The following is a 15,711-nucleotide window of genomic DNA, read 5'->3' as shown; positions in this document are numbered from 1 at the left end:
AAGTGCTATCAATCCAAAATGCCGTGGGCAGGACAAGATATGGCTATGTGCTGATTGACAAGCTGCAGGCTTGTGAATCCACAGTGGCAATAATTTCCACTAATGCATTTTTTATTCCCACTGTAGTGCAAGCAGGCACAGCCTGCGTAAATGCGGGAATATTGCTAGAACAGTACAGCAATCACAAAAAGCTGCTTTACGTGGATTTCACTGGCAGTCTCAACAGGTGTTTATGGGAATTTTATATGGGGGGCTAAAAGAAAATTGTAAGTGCAGATTATTTAGGTTCTGCAGCACATTTCCTGTTTAGTAATGGAAACAGCGGAATTCCTTTAGATCTTGACCATTGAGTTATAATGCAACCTGCAGGAGTAGGATACTAGGCACACAGCAAAGAAGTACAGCCAAGGGGCAATCCTGCTGGTGATCAAAACCACCGCTCAGTTTTTCGCCTAGTGTCGCTGCTGATAAATTGTAAGCTCGTCCATTGACAGGTAGTTTTTTTTTTTTTTCAGCCAGCCAGCCAGCAAACTGAAAGAAAAAAGAAAAAAATTGGATTCCTGTGTCCGTACAAGTGAGGCGGATTGTGGGATCCCCCGCCAGTACATTGTATTTTGATAGCTGGAAGATTTCTAGCATATCCCTTCAACAGAGGTTGGGCAAACGATTGACCTTGTCAAGCAGGGACGGCCACACATTGATCGAAATTCAGCTGGTCCATGCTGAACTGGTCAGATTAGTCTATGACCAGGTTTATCTTATTCTACCTCCTTTTGCAGGGCCTTTTTTTTCCAGGACCTTCAACTGCTGACTGGGTGACAGGCTGGATAGTATAGATCCTTGGAATCTCCCCATTTCAGCAATTAAGTGCTGTAAGTGTATACGTTTTGGCTACGACAGCCCTATCATGTATCTGATAGGCAGGCTGTGAGACTTCTTGGGAGAGGGGGGGGGGCACATATGACCAGCTAGCCACCTGGCTGATCGGTTACAGTGTCCCCACAGGCAGACACCTGGAGGGAGGTGGCCTGTCATGGGAGAAAGTACTCTCTACTTATTCTTACCGGAATGGTAAACATGAAAACTCTCCTTTCCTCCCTTATATTTTGTTCGGTTGCAGGAGTGGTTAGTGGGTACCCCTTTTCCTCCCCTTCTCCCCACCTATTGAGTGTGAATGGGCTGCTTGGTAGCCAATAATATGCCTGGCAGTCACATTACCAATGCAACCACCATTTTTATATGTGTTGGATATGCCCCTGTTACTTTCCCTAGCGTGGCCACGAATGTTTGCAGCCCGAGAGAAGCTCAGGCAGCTATTTTGCATGTGCTGGATGATGATGACATGCCCCAAGCACTCTTTCCAAGGATGCTGGGACAAAGGGTGGTCTTTCTGTTTGGCATTCAGTGTGGACACTGTAAAATGTGTGGGAATAGTCAATTTCCATATAAGACATTTGTGCTTTAAAGTGATATTTAAGTCTTTCTTTTTTTTACATTTTGTTTAAATAACAAATATGTCAGACAGAATGGGGGAGACCATCGCAAGATCTGTTCACACGGTCGCTGGATCAGATATATGGCCTTTTTTTTTTACTTTGTGGGCTTAACTTTTGTGCCAGAAACTAGAGAATAAATTATGTCTCTTGTTTATTAGGTCTTAAATTGTTCTGTGCAATAGTTTTGCACAGAGCAGCCCTGATCCTCCTTCCACTGGGGGGGGGTTACAGCTTGCTGGGGGGGTACTCTTGCAGGCTCACACACACACACAGTGCGGCTCAGCCCCACCACCCCCCCATTACTGGATTTGATTGACAGTCACCAGAGGAAATGGGCCCACAGCTTTTCAGTCTGGGGGGTCAAACATGCATATATCTTATGTTTGGAACACCAGGTCCCACGGGCGTCCTGTTCAGGTCTCCACAACGCTGCTCTTAAGCAACTGCATTAAAAAAAAAAAATTTCCAGCTGAAAAATTTGTAAAAAAATATATAAATGTCGTGGGGGTCCCCCCTGATCTATACCAGATCCTTATCCGACCATGCAGCCTGGCAGGTCAGGAATAAGAGGGGATGAGCGAGGGTGCCCCCCGAACCATACCAGCCTGCATGCCCTCAACATGCTCTGCCCCCACCACCCCAAACCACCTTGTCCCCATAGTAATGGGGACAAGGGTCTCTTCTCCACAATCTTTGGGCTGTGTTTGGGTGGGTATGTAGGCAGGGGCTTATCAGAATCTGGAACCCCCCAAGGGGATCCTGGCACAGATCCTGCCCCTCATGTGAATGAGTAGGGGTACCCCTACTCATTCACCCAAAAAAAGTGTCATTCACCAAAAAAGTGTACCTTTTTTTTTTTTTTTTTTGTCAACCCCTTTATTAAATATCACGCCGCCCGCCGGACCCGGGAAAAAAAAAAAAGAAAAAAGCTTTGCACTCGTCAAAGGCTAACCGCTGACTACCCACTCCTCCGTCTGACAGTTCTTAAATAGGTAAGGGTCTGGGCCACCTGAGGATGCTGAAGCGGTGACATCACAAGGGGCCAAACCACCTGGTGACTTCATTGGGTGACCCCGCCCCTTACCTATTTAGGAACTGTCAAATGGAGGAGTAGGCAATCAGCGGTTAGCTTTCGATGAATGCAGAGCTTTTTCTTTTTTCCGGTCCAGGAGGCGGCGTGATTGATGATGAATCTACATCAAAGGGCATTATTTTGGGATTTTTAATAAAGTAATGTGACACATATTTTGGTAAATGAGTAGGGCTACAATGTACCCCATACCCATTCACAGTATCTGGGGATCCTTGTTAAAGGGGGCTTACAGATTTTGATAAGCCCCCGCCCACAGACCTACACAGCCCAGGGATGTGGGGAAAAGGTCCTTGTCCCCACCAACATGAGTACAAGGTGCCCCCTGCCCCAATGCACCCCCCCATGTTGAGGGCATGCGGCTTGGTATGAATCAGGAGTGGGGGGATGCACTCACTTGGCCCTTTCTTTTCCTAACCTGCGGGGCTGCATGCTCAAGGATTAGGGTCTGGTAAAGATTTGGTGGGACCCCACACCATTATTTATTTTTTTATTTTGGCATGGGGTTTCCCTCCAGAACCATACCAGACTCTAAGGGCCTGGTATGGATTGGGGGGGGACCCCTGCACCGTTTTGTTTTACAATTTTTTTTTTCCCCCGGCAATTTTTATGACCGCTGATGACTCATCGGTTGTTAAGGACGCGCCGGCCGGCATCCCGGCCCTCTGCTTAGCAACCAGCTATATACAGTAGTTTTAAAGGGACTAAAAAAAATATATAAATGTAAAATGCACGAAAACTGCATGCTACCGCATAAATGCAAACCTAGACTATGACAGTGTTGTCGGGTACTGCTTGAGATGGTTTAGGCAGACTATTGTTACAGCCCATTCCTCTAGAGGTAAGATGTTTGCCCGGGGGGTGGGGGGTTTGTTATATTTTCACTTCGCTTGGGTAGACAATACTTTGAGACATTTGAACGGTCAGGATCCAAAGAACCTCTACTTCTTAATGTCCTACAATAAACAGAGGAGAAAATAGGATTTTGTGCACTCACTGTAAAATCTGTCTCTCTGCGTTCTTTGAAGGCTACAGTACCCAGGTTATATGTTTTCTATGCATTGCTTTGTGACCAATGTACCCAATCTAACTGCCTCTAGCAGATGCAGGATTTGGCAACTGGCAGAAGTTACCCCAGGGCTTTACTACTTTCTCTTACGTCCTCCGACAGTCGCCGCCTCTTCATATTCGTCACTAATGGGGGTTATTGACCTTTGCTCCGTAGGAGTAGCTAGGCAACAGAATATATTAACATCAAAGCTTTTAACATATCCCACCCCCAGGGGGTGGTCCCCTCAGTCAATACCTCCCTGCTTCCTGCATACCAACTCAGTTTCATATGCCTAGCTCAGGAGTATGCAGGCTGTTCCTGTGCTGGGGCTCTTAGTCTCAGCTACTTTTCTCTTTTTTTGATTTTATTTGAAGTTTTTTCTCTTTCTTTTACTTAGCTGTTTATTTTCAGCGTTAGTTAGTTTCTTCTGATGAAGATGATCGTGCGGCGCTGGGTCTGTCTGGCCACCCTGGATCCCAGGGCTCAGGGCCAGGGGCTTCCCAGCCTGCCATCGAGCGTTCAGCTTAGGTTTTGCCCTGGCACATTGAACGACCCATCCCTGTTCGCTGCAGGGATGCTATCGGTGAGGTGGCTACCTCACTGGACGCCATTGCGGTTTCGCACCGCAACTCCACTGCGTCATGCTTGCGACACTCCCTGTCCTCAGTACTGCGGTTTGGTCGCTGGAGCAGGCTCCCCACACCATCCGGACTGGTAAGTGTAACTCTATGTGGGGACCTGTCTATTTGGGTGTCAGTCTGGGACTGTGTGACCCTGCATGTCTGTGTGGCTGCTGTGCTCCCTGTCAGCTCCTGTGTGAGCTTGCTGCCTGTGTGTGGGCTGTGAAGGGGGGGCTCTCCCGCTCTGCTGGGTGTCATATAAAACAGTCAGTTTTTAGACATGCTGTGTGGCGATCGCTGCGGCGATCCGCCATTTTTTGGGGCAAAATTATGGTGGCAGGTCCTGTGAGGTACTGCACAGCGCTTTTGGCGCCAAACGCCGCCATTTTGAGCGGCGATCGATCAGGCCACATGTCAGCGCCATGTTCTATTTGCCCAGGGTTTTCCTCAGCCGAGCGGCCATGTTTGTGTAGCCTTGCATAGGCTTCATAGGGGCGGTCAGTCTTGCATCACTTCCTTTTGCTCTGGGACAGCGATCGGTGCAGCAGCCTTAGTGATCTCTCCAGGTTTTTATATTTCCTTCTTTCCTGTATACCTTGCCCAGTTTCTTGTCCCTGGGGGGGTCAGTGTATTCAGTGGGTGCGGTCTCACCGCGATCTTAAAGGGGCAGTACCCTTTATTGCTTATTTGGCTGGGGCATGGATTCTCAGGATTGCAAGTTTCCTCCCACCTTGGTGGGGGGCCAAGGGGCTGCTGCTTCCCCCGAGGGGGCTGATCTGGCCACTATTGTGGCAAACTTAGCTGCTCAAGTGCAGATGCTGGTGGCTGATCGATCCACTAAACGGCCCAGGGTGTCTATTTCCTCTGATTCAGAGGGCGATGGGGCTGCTATGGCTGGAGTGCCCTTCTCAGGGTCTCACTCATCCCTAGACCTTGTGGGGTCTGACGGGGAGGCTGAGGTGGAAGGGGTTGATAATTCTCCCCCTGGCTCGTCTGAAGAGCTTGCACTCATGGATGAGTTAGTTGCTTCTATCAAGCAAACGCTGCATTTGCAGGATGAACCATGTCCTCCTGCTTTGATGTCCTCTTATGGGACGCAAAGGAAACGCAAAACATCACAGGTTTTTCCTTGCCCTGCGGAATTTCAGCGCGCGGTTGATGAGCAATGGCGCAATTTAAAGAAGCCTTTTGCTGTACCGAGTAGGTTCAAACTGCGTTATCCCTTTACACCAGCTACTGATGAGCGTTGGTGTGTGCCGCCTCAGGTGGATCACGCGGTGGCGATTTTGAATAAATCTACTGCGATCCCTGCTGAGGATACCCCGGTGTTCCGGGACCCGACGGACAGCAGATTGGAATCTCTGGCCCGTCATGCCTATACGGTTGCTGGCTCTATGCTGAAGCCTATTTTTGCTTCCGTTATGGCAGCCCAGGCTATTGCGGATTGGACGCAGGTGCTCAAGCGCACTCTGGTGGCTGACTCTGCCCCGCCGACAACTTTGGCTATGGTGGATCAGATTCATCAGGGTGTCATGTATTTGTGTGATGCGGACTTGGATTTAGTCCCTTTGGCTGCGCGTCTTTCTAGTGTGGCGGTCTTGAACCGTCGCCTGATATGGCTGAAATGTTGGTCGGTTGACCAATCTTCTCGCAAGACTTTGGCTAATTTGCCCTACGCGGGATCTCGCCTTTTTGGCGAATCTTTGGATACTCTGATAAAGGGTATTTCTGGGGGTAAGAGCACTCTCTTGCCCCAATCTCACAAGAATAAGTTTGTTCGTGGTAAGAAGAATGCTTCGTTTAGCCCCTCTCAGGGGTCCTTTCATGCCTTTCGGTCGCACTATAAGGGCAAGCCCTTCAAAGGCCAAGGCTCCCAGAAGAAGCCGTGGGCGGGTAAGCAGAAGTCCGGCCAGTCCGGATCCGCTGCCCATAACAATGCGGCCTGAAGGGGCGCCCTCACCCGTTTCTGGGGTGGGGGGACGTTTGCTCGGTTTTCTTCAACCCTGGCTGGACCGCGTTCGGGACAGGTGGGTTCAGGAAATCGTTCGATCTGGTTACAAGATCGAGTTTCTCTCTCGGCCGGCGGGCAGATTTTTCCCCTCAAACCTTCAGCTGACTCCGGAGCGCTTGCAGGATCTGCACCTGGCGGTGCGGGACCTGCGGGCCCAGGGAGTGGTGGTTCCGGTGCCTCATCGGGACAGATTTCGGGGGTTCTATTTCAATCTGTTTACTGTGCCCAGAAAGGAGGACAAGGTACGTCCGATTCTGGACTTGAAAGCTCTGAACCGCTTTGTGCGGGTTCGCAAGTTCCGCATGGAATCCCTGCGATCAGTGGTGGCTGCCCTGGTTCCGGGGGAATACATGGCCTCCATCGACTTGAAGGATGCATAACTTCACATCCCCATTTTCGAGGGTCACCAGAGGTACCTTCAATTTGCCATTGCAGAGGATCATTATCAATTAGTGGCGTTGCCCTTTGGTCTCGCTTCGGCTCCGCGGGTTTTCACCAAGGTGCTTGCGCCGGTTCTGGCCTTGCTGAGGGCCCAGGGCATTTCTGTCCTGGGGTATCTGGACGATATCCTGATTCGGTCCGCGACCAGTCAGGGCCTGGTGAACGACCTGTCCATCATGATGCAGACTCTGCAGGAATTCGGCCGGACGATAAATTTTCCAAAATCGACGTTGTGTCCGTCGGTTCGTCTTCCCTACCTGGGGATGATCCTGGACTCTGTTCAAGCGAAGGTCTTCCTGCCGGAAGACAAGCTTCGGACACTTCAGTGCGAAGTCAGGTCCCTCAGGGACAATCAGTGCTCGTCCCTCCGGACGTGTATGAGGTGTCTGGGATTGATGGTTTCGGCCTTCGAGGCGATTCCCTTCGCCCAGTTTCACACACGGTAGCTTCCGGCGGAGGTCCTGGCCAAGTGGGACGGGCGTCTGCAATCTCTGGATCTGCGGCTGTTGTTGAGCCATCTCACCAGAAGGGGTCTTTTGTGGTGGCTCCAGTCCCCAGCGGTGTCGGGGGGCAAGTCCTTTCGTCCTTTGTCGTGGACGGTGATCACCACGGATGCCAGCCTGTCGGGCTGGGGTGGTGTTCTGGGCGTTCTGTCCGCCCAGGGAACTTGGTCGGAAGAGGAATCCTCCCTTCCGATCAACATTCTGGAATTGCGAGCGATAAATCTTTGTCTTCTGCGTTGGACGGACAGGCTTCAGGGCCGTCCGGTTCGGGTACAGACGGACAATGCCACAGCGGTGACCTACATCAACCACCAAGGGGGCACCAGGAGTGCCCGGGCAGCTCGGGAAGTAGCCGACATTCTGTCTTGGGCCGAGACGCACGTCCCGGCGATCTCTGCAGTTCACATTCCGGGGGTGGAAAACTGGCAGGCGGATTATCTGAGCCGCCAGACCCTGGACCAGGGGGAATGGTCCCTTCACCCGGATTTCTTCCAGATGTTGTGTGCGAAGTGGGGGTCCCCAGATGTAGACCTGTTTGCATCTCGTCTAAACAACAAGGTGGAAAGGTTCGTGGCAAGGACGTGCGATCCTCGGGCAGACGCCTCGGACGCGTTAGTGACGCGCTGGCATCAGTATCGCCTGATGTATGCCTTTCCACCGATTCAGCTGCTGTCCAGGTTCCTTCGCAGGTTGGCCTCGGAACCGAAAACGGTGATTCTGGTGGCACCGGACTGGCCTCGCCGGTCTTGGTACGCAGACCTCGTGAATCTGGCGGTCGACGCTCCGTGGCGTCTGCCACTTCGAGAAGATCTCCTGTCTCAAGGACCGATATTCCATCCTGCTTTACAGTCGCTGGCTTTAACGGCCTGGCTGTTGAAAGCCAGGTCCTGAAGGATAGGGGTCTTTCCCCCGAGGTCATTCCCACTTTGATCAAGGCTAGGAAGGCCTCTTCGGGGAAGATTTACTACCGTACTTGGAAGGCTTACTTTGCCTGGTGTGAGTCCAGGGGGTATTCCCCTCGCTCGTACTCGGTGTCGAGAGTGTTGGCTTTCCTTCAAACGGGCGCGGACCAGCGTTTGGCGTTGGCCACGATTAAGGGTCAGATTTCTGCGCTGGCCGTTCTCTTTCAACGCCCTGTGGCGTCTAACTCCTTGGTTAGCACCTTTGTTCAAGGGGTGCAACATTTGGTCCCTCCTAGAAGGGAGCCTTTGCCTCCATGGGATTTGAACCTTGTTCTGTCCGTGTTGCAACATGCTCCTTTTGAAAATATCAGGGAGATCTCGTTGTCCTTGTTGTCCAAGAAGGTTGCCTTCTTAGTGGCGATCACTTCGGCTCGCAGGGTGTCAGAGCTGGCGGCCTTGTCCTGCAAGTCTCACTATTTGGTGATTCACTTGGATAAGGTGGTCTTGCGACCTAACCCGTCTGTTCTTCCGAAGAGGATCTCGGAATTTCACCTAAATAAGGATATTGTTCTGCCTTCGCTTTGCGCGAAGCCTAAGCATCCGAAGGAGGTGGCTTTGCATTCCTTGGATGTTAGGGCGATCAGGGTTTACCTGTCATCGACAAAATCCTTTCGCAAGTCGGATTCTCTCTTTGTCCTTCCTGAGGGACCTCGGAAGGGCATGGCGGCGTCGGCTGCTACCATCGCCAAATGGATCATTGTGCAAGCCTATGCTTTGAAGGGGAAGGTTCCTCCTTTTCCTGTGAAGGCGTACTCTACCAGGTCTCTGAGTACGTCTTGGGCCTATCGTCATCAGGCTTCTGTGGCCCAGGTGTGTAAGGCGGCGACTTGGTCGTCCGTTCACACTTTCTCAAAATTTTACAAGGTGGATGTTCAGGCATCGGCAGATGCTTCTTAGTGCGGCAGTGCCTTAGGGTCCCTTGTTTGGGTCCTTGGCTGTTGGGGTGTTGTTGCCCCTCGGTTACTTGTTTTTTCCTGGGTTGTTGCTCCTGTTGAGCACGTTTTTTCCTGTTGCCCAGTTGGTTCTCTTACTTTGGTAAGGTTCCTTTCTCTGATGTGGGTACTGCGTTGCTTTAGGCGCGGCTGCTTTTTTTTTCCCACCCCTCATGTCTACACTGCTATGGGACGTCCCCATTAGTGACGAATTTGAAGAGGCGGCGACTGTCGGAGGACGTAAGAGAAAACGGAATTTTTGTAAAATCTTACCTGTAAAATTCCTTTCTCTGAGTCCTCCGACAGTCGCCGCCCCCGCCCCTCTTTTGGGGTTTGTTTATGTACTCTACTGCTATTCTACTGAAACTGAGTTGGTATGCAGGAAGCAGGGAGGTATTGACTGAGGGGACCACCCCCTGGGGGTGGGATATGTTAAAAGCTTTGATATTAATATATTCTGTTGCCTAGCTACTCCTACGGAGCAAAGGTCAATAACCCCCATTAGTGACGAATATGAAGAGGCGGCGACAGTAAGGTTATATCCAGACCACTGTTCCTGATCTTTGCTGACAGTATTAGGACAGGAGATGTACCAGGGGATTGGAAGAAAGCTAACGTGATTCCGATATTCAAAAAGGGCCAGAGGCATATCCCGGGAAATTATAGGCCTGTCAGTTTGACATCAATAGTATGTAAACTTCTGGAGGGGATGATAAGGGACTATATAGTAGAGTTTGCTAAAGACAACAACATCATCAGCAGTAATCAGCACGGGTTTACAAATGGGCGTTCTTGTCAAACCAATCTATTAACATTTTACGAGGAGGTGAGCTGTGAGCTAGATAGGGGGAGACCAGTGGATGTGGTGTACTTGGATTTCGCTAAGGCGTTTGATACAGTTCCCCACAAGCGCTTAATTTATAAAATAAGATCTGCAGGTATCGACAGCAGGGTTTGCTCTTGGATACGGAATTGGCTTAAAGGGCGTGTCCAAAGAGTGGTAATAAACAGCGCATACTCAGACTGGTCTGACGTAGTAAGCGGGGTGCCCCAGGGCTCAGTCCTGGGACCAACCTTGTTCAATTTATTCATAAACAACATTGAGGTCGGGATCAGTAGTTCGATATCAGTTTTTGCAGATGACACAAAATTGGCCAGAGCAATAACTGCACAGCATGAAGCAGATATCCTACAGAATGACCTGGACAAAATTACAGAGTGGGCAACGACATGGCAAATGAGGTTTAACGTGGAGAAGTGTAAGGTTTTGCACTTGGGGACTAAAAACATAAAAGCACAATACACGTTAGGAGGGGAACCCTTGGGGGAATCAAAAATGGAGAAGGATCTGGGAGTCTTGGTTGATGATAGATTAGGCAACAGCATGCAATGTCAAGCGGCAGCTGCCAAAGCCAGCAGAATATTGGCATGCATAAAGAAAGGGATGTATTCCAGAGATAAGACTATAATCCTTCCACTTTATAAAACTCTGGTCCGACCGCATCTGGAGTATTCTGTCCAGTTTTGGTCGCCAGTCCTCAGGAGGGATGTGTTGGAGCTGGAGAGAGTCCAGAGAAGGGCAACTAAACTAATTAGGGGATTGGAGGACCTTGACTATGAAGAGCGTCTACAATCGCTCGATTTATTCTCCCTGGAGAAGAGACGTCTGAGGGGGGACATGATAGCAATTTATAAATATCTTAATGGGGATCCCAGCTTAGAAAAAAAGCTAATAATAATAGATAAAAATTCAGCGCAACTGTATAAAATAATATAATAGAAAGCTGCTATGCACTAAAGGATCAATAAACCAAAAGTCCCAATAACAAATATATAACAAAAAGTGCAGCGCTATCAAATATGGATTATGAAGAAGATATCGAGGAGAGCAGTCCACAGGTGAAAATTATGGTGAAGCATGCACAAGATATAAACATTCAGTGCTCTTCAATGTGCTGGTAATCCTCCACCCAGTCTCATTAGCCTCTCACCTCACACTTAGCCCCTGTGTCACCAGACGGGCTAGTAAGACGAACTTTCTCCAAGGATATCACAAATATAGATCAAATCAGTATTCCTCTTCATCAGAAGATAAGGCTCACAGGTAACAGATCACAGGTCCATAAAGCGGGTCACAGGTCCATAGGAAAACAAAGGTCCGGACATAGTGCATTACCGCAATAAATTACTTTATTGAACATAGCATAAAATCATAAAAATTACCTTGTAAAGCACTATACAAGGCTGAGGAAGTCCCGTGCAGTGGGACGTAACGCGTGCGAAGGGGGAGGGGCCGGTGACGTCACCCGCCATCCATTGCGGTCGAGACCGCTGTGTGTAATACAATCTGCTCATCACATGCACTTGTATAGTGCTTTACAAGGTAATTTTTATGATTTTATGCTATGTTCAATAAAGTAATTTATTGCGGTAATGCACTATGTCCGGACCTTTGTTTTCCTATGGACCTGTGACCCGCTTTATGGACCTGTGATCTGTTACCTGTGAGCCTTATCTTCTGATGAAGAGGAATACTGATTTGATCTATATTTGTGATATCCTTGGAGAAAGTTTGTCTTACTAGCCCGTCTGGTGACACAGGGGCTAAGTGTGAGGTGAGAGGCTAATGAGACTGGGTGGAGGATTACCAGCACATTGAAGAGCACTGAATGTTTATATCTTGTGCATGCTTCACCATAATTTTCACCTGTGGACTGCTCTCCTCGATATCTTCTTCATAATCCATATTTGATAGCTCTGCACTTTTTGTTATATATTAGAAAAAAAGCTGTTCATTCGAAGGGATTGCATGAGGACTCGAGGGCATACAATGCGATTAGAGGAGAAGCGTTTTAACCTCAGGCAACGTGGGGGGTTCTTTACTGTTAGGGCTACAAGATTGTGGAATTCTCTACCAGAAGAGGTGGTTTCTGCGGGTAGTATGGTGGCTTTCAAAAGACTCTTAGACTTGCATCTCAAGGATCAGAACATTCAGGGGTATGTGAGATGATTACAGCCACACACACCTACACAGGTTGAACTGGATGGACTATTGTCTTTATTCAACCTCACCTACTATGTAACTATGTAACTATGTAATATTATGAGGGTCCACAGTCTAACTCTTATAATATTTATTTTATATTGTAGAGAATCTGACAGTAGGGGCGGTAACTCTCACAGGTGGGAAGGAACATCTAAAGCCCCGTACACACGTACCGATTGTCGGCCGTAAATATTCGGCCGACGACCGATCGGCCGATTGTAGGCTTGTTGGTATGATGCTTCCGACAGCCGACAGCGCATTTTCGGCCGAACAGGATCTGTCGTGCAGACTTTAAAATTTTTGTTGTCCATCACCAGAACGGCCGATTGTTCGGCAGTCAGTACAGATTTCAGCCGACAGACAGCAGATTAGCAAGACTGGGCATGCTCAGAAAAGAAAAAAGACAAGGAAAGTTAACCATCACATGACATCACTTCTGCAGTCGGCTGTTGTTGGCCGACAAAATTCGTGTGCAGTCTTTTGCAGTTTTCAACAGACACGACAGCCCTGGACAAAAGACGGCCGATCTTTCGGCCGACGATAAGTACGTGTGTACGGGGCTTAAAACTCTTAAGAGTTGGATATTATGGCAGGGAGATGTTGTTTGTGGAGTATAGAAGACCTATAAGAAGCCAGGGATGATGAGGCCCATTAGCTTCAACCTTTAATTAAAATACCGGTCTTAAATAGACTGACCCTTTCATTTTGTAAGTTGCACCCTAAGAAAATACATTTGGAGGTTAGATTACTAAAGACAAATAGAAAGTTCACTTTTGAAAGGGAATTTTCCCCAGAGTACAGCAAATAAGGTGAAGCTCTGTTGATATCCATCATCCAGCCATGTGCAAGCAAAAATGCTAATTTTTTATTTTACTTGTACATCAATGGGTATTCTTTGCAAAGTGATATTTCACTTTATTTACTGAGCTCTTGGAAACAATATGTTGCAAAATAAATCTCCCCTGGCAAAGTTTACAGGCAGTTTGCTTTCATTAAAGCAAACCCATGGAATCTGATAAGTTGCTATGAACGTTAGAGAGAGCCTTTCTTTATTTTTACCATAAGTTCATCATAATCTAGTTTCCTGTTTTTTTTTGTTTTTTTTTTGATGCATTAAAGATGTGATTCCTTTTCTTCTTTCAGGTGTCTTGTTCCTGCAGTATGGTGATGAGACAAGGCGTGTGCATATCACACATGAGATCACCAGCATGGACACTTTACATGCTCTAATTGTGCATATGTTCCAACAAAAACTCACCATGGGAATGTTGAAATCTCACAACACCGCCATACTTATCAAAGACGAGTCCCGCAATGTCTTCTATGAATTGGAGGATGTCAGGTATGGATTGTGTAAGGAATGTTTGCCAGCCTGACTGTGATTCAAGAAGGGATCAATAGGGACTGTGCTGAGTCTACTATTAGCCTAAAGGTGTACTGTAAGATAAATGAATGAATAACAAACCTTTAAAGTGGAACTTTAGTCAGAAAATTAAGTCCTGATAGATCACTTCAGGTTGTTCCCTTTTGCAAGTATAACGATGTAAAACATTAAAAATAAGTGCCTGAACCTTTTGAAATCCAGTAATGCACTGCCTCACCCCACTCTACACATGTTCAGTTGCTCACTATTCTTGGTACTGTGCCTAAAATCAGAGCCTCTAGAGTTGATCAGCTGGCAGCTTTAGGATTTACTGTTGCTTCCTTTTAGAAGAGTACCTGTCACTGCCTATTACTGTCACAAGGGATGTTTACATTCCTTGTGACAGCAATAAAAGCGATCAGAATTTTTTAATTTTTTTTAAAAGATAGTGTAAAAAATAAGAAAAAAAAATATTTGAAAGCAGCCGTCGCTCCTTGCTCGGGCGCCAAAGAAAATGCATACATAAGTCTTGCCCACAAATGTAAACGGTGTTAAAATCACCTATGTGAGGTATCACCGCGATCATTAGAGCAAAAGCATTAATTTTAGCACTGGACCCCCTCTGCAACTCTAACAAAATTAAAATGGTTTAAAGCATCACCTATGGAGATTTTTAAAGTACTGTAGATTGTCGCCATTCCATGAGTGTGCACAACTTTAAAGCATGACATGTTGGGTATCTACTTACTCAGCAAAACATCATCTTTCACATTACAGTAAACCCCCGCTCCATCGCGGTTCCGTTTTTGCGGTTTCGGTATATTGCTTTTTTTTTTGTAATGTTATTTTACTATATAAATCATTAAAAATGAAATATTTTTGTGTTTTCCATAGCTCTTGCTATGTTTCTCAGTATCTTTTATGTGTTTAAATGAGATTCTATTGTTTTAAAAGTGTGTTTAAAGACCTTAAAATGCTTCTACACGTACAGTGACAGAAGCCTACAATGCATTTTAATAGGGTTTTTCTATTTCGCGGATTTTCACTTTTCGCAGCTGGGTCCGGAACGTAACCCCCGCAATGGAGGGGGGTTTACTGTATACGAAAAAATGGTGCTAACTTTACTGTTTAGTTTTTTTTACCATTCATTGAAGTGTATTTTTTCCCAAAAAATTGTGTTTGAAAGAATGCTGCGCAAATACATTAAAAATATTCTCTAGGGTCTCTGCTAAAATTATATCTCTCTCTCTCTCTCTCTCTCTCTCTATATGTGTATATATATATATATATATATATATATATATATATATATATATATATATATATAATTTCTCTATCGCTCATTGACAGACGTAGTCCTCGGTGATACAGCACCTTCGGGTTATGTTGCCTCCACAGGAGCAGGACTAGACAGGAAATAAAAATGCTCTGGCCACACCCCAGGGGCAGTCCCCGAGGGTATATCCTCTCTCTCTCCGCCACAGCAAATCAGTTTTTTTCTGTCTAGTCAGGAGTAAGGACCTAGATACCTTGCTGGGATCTTCGGTCCTGGCAAGATTTTTTTCTTAAAAAGATTTTTTAGACAGCTTTTTTCTCCAGTGTTCCTGTGAGATCTTCAAGCAAGAAAGCTGAACTGGGCGACGGGCTGGATGTTGAGATCCGGTGGTCACCCCAGTTCAGCCTACGAGCGCGTGCAGGCCATAGCTCCGCGCTGGGTCGGCCGCGACATAGTCCCACTGGGGGACTGACCCCGCAAGTTAAACGTCTCGCTGAAACGCCAAGGACCATGAGTCACGGCGTCCGTATTGGTCGACAGCCCTCCCGCCCCGGTGGAGAGGGGTACTGTCAGGAGTTGGTGCCCGCCTGGTTCCGGTATGGTGAGTAGTATGTTCCCCCTTTTCCCCTGACGGGTCTTGTGGTGAACGCGGGCCCCTCTCTGTATGGTAAGGTAGAGTCCCCCTCTATCCTATAACATGGCACAGATCCCCCTACTTTGAGTGTGATTTTATGTGCAAAAAGCCAGGAGGCTTGGTTTGGGAGCTGACAATCTAATTGTATACATGTTAAAAAGATTGTAATCAGTGGCAGTATGGGAATCTTACTGTGATAATAATAAGTACCTACCAGTCAGAAGCCACGGACATGTAGACTGCCTTCCTAGTCAAATCTCCAGCAATAGCAGGCCTTCCGAACGGC

General features: G+C 47.5%; 1 protein-coding gene across 10 annotated transcripts in view; it reads left to right on the top strand.

Moving 5' to 3' along the window:
- The window catches only part of SRCIN1 (SRC kinase signaling inhibitor 1), a gene marked incomplete at its 3' end in the record, with an annotated part of 894,005 nt that overhangs the window by 626,442 nt on the left and 251,852 nt on the right, over nt 1-15,711 (top strand). For all 10 annotated transcript variants that reach the window (XM_082272513.1, XM_082272514.1, XM_082272511.1 and 7 more), the window contains one exon: nt 13,296-13,494. In XM_082272513.1, coding sequence (XP_082128639.1) covers nt 13,296-13,494 — 199 coding nt within the window. The remainder of the gene's footprint in view (nt 1-13,295; nt 13,495-15,711) is intronic.

Source organism: Pelophylax lessonae (genome assembly GCF_965119305.1).
Source record: "Pelophylax lessonae genome assembly, chromosome: 11".
Taxonomy (NCBI): domain Eukaryota; kingdom Metazoa; phylum Chordata; class Amphibia; order Anura; family Ranidae; genus Pelophylax; species Pelophylax lessonae.
The sequence above is the reverse complement of the archived record's forward strand: the minus strand, read 5'-3'. Positions and strand labels throughout refer to the sequence as shown.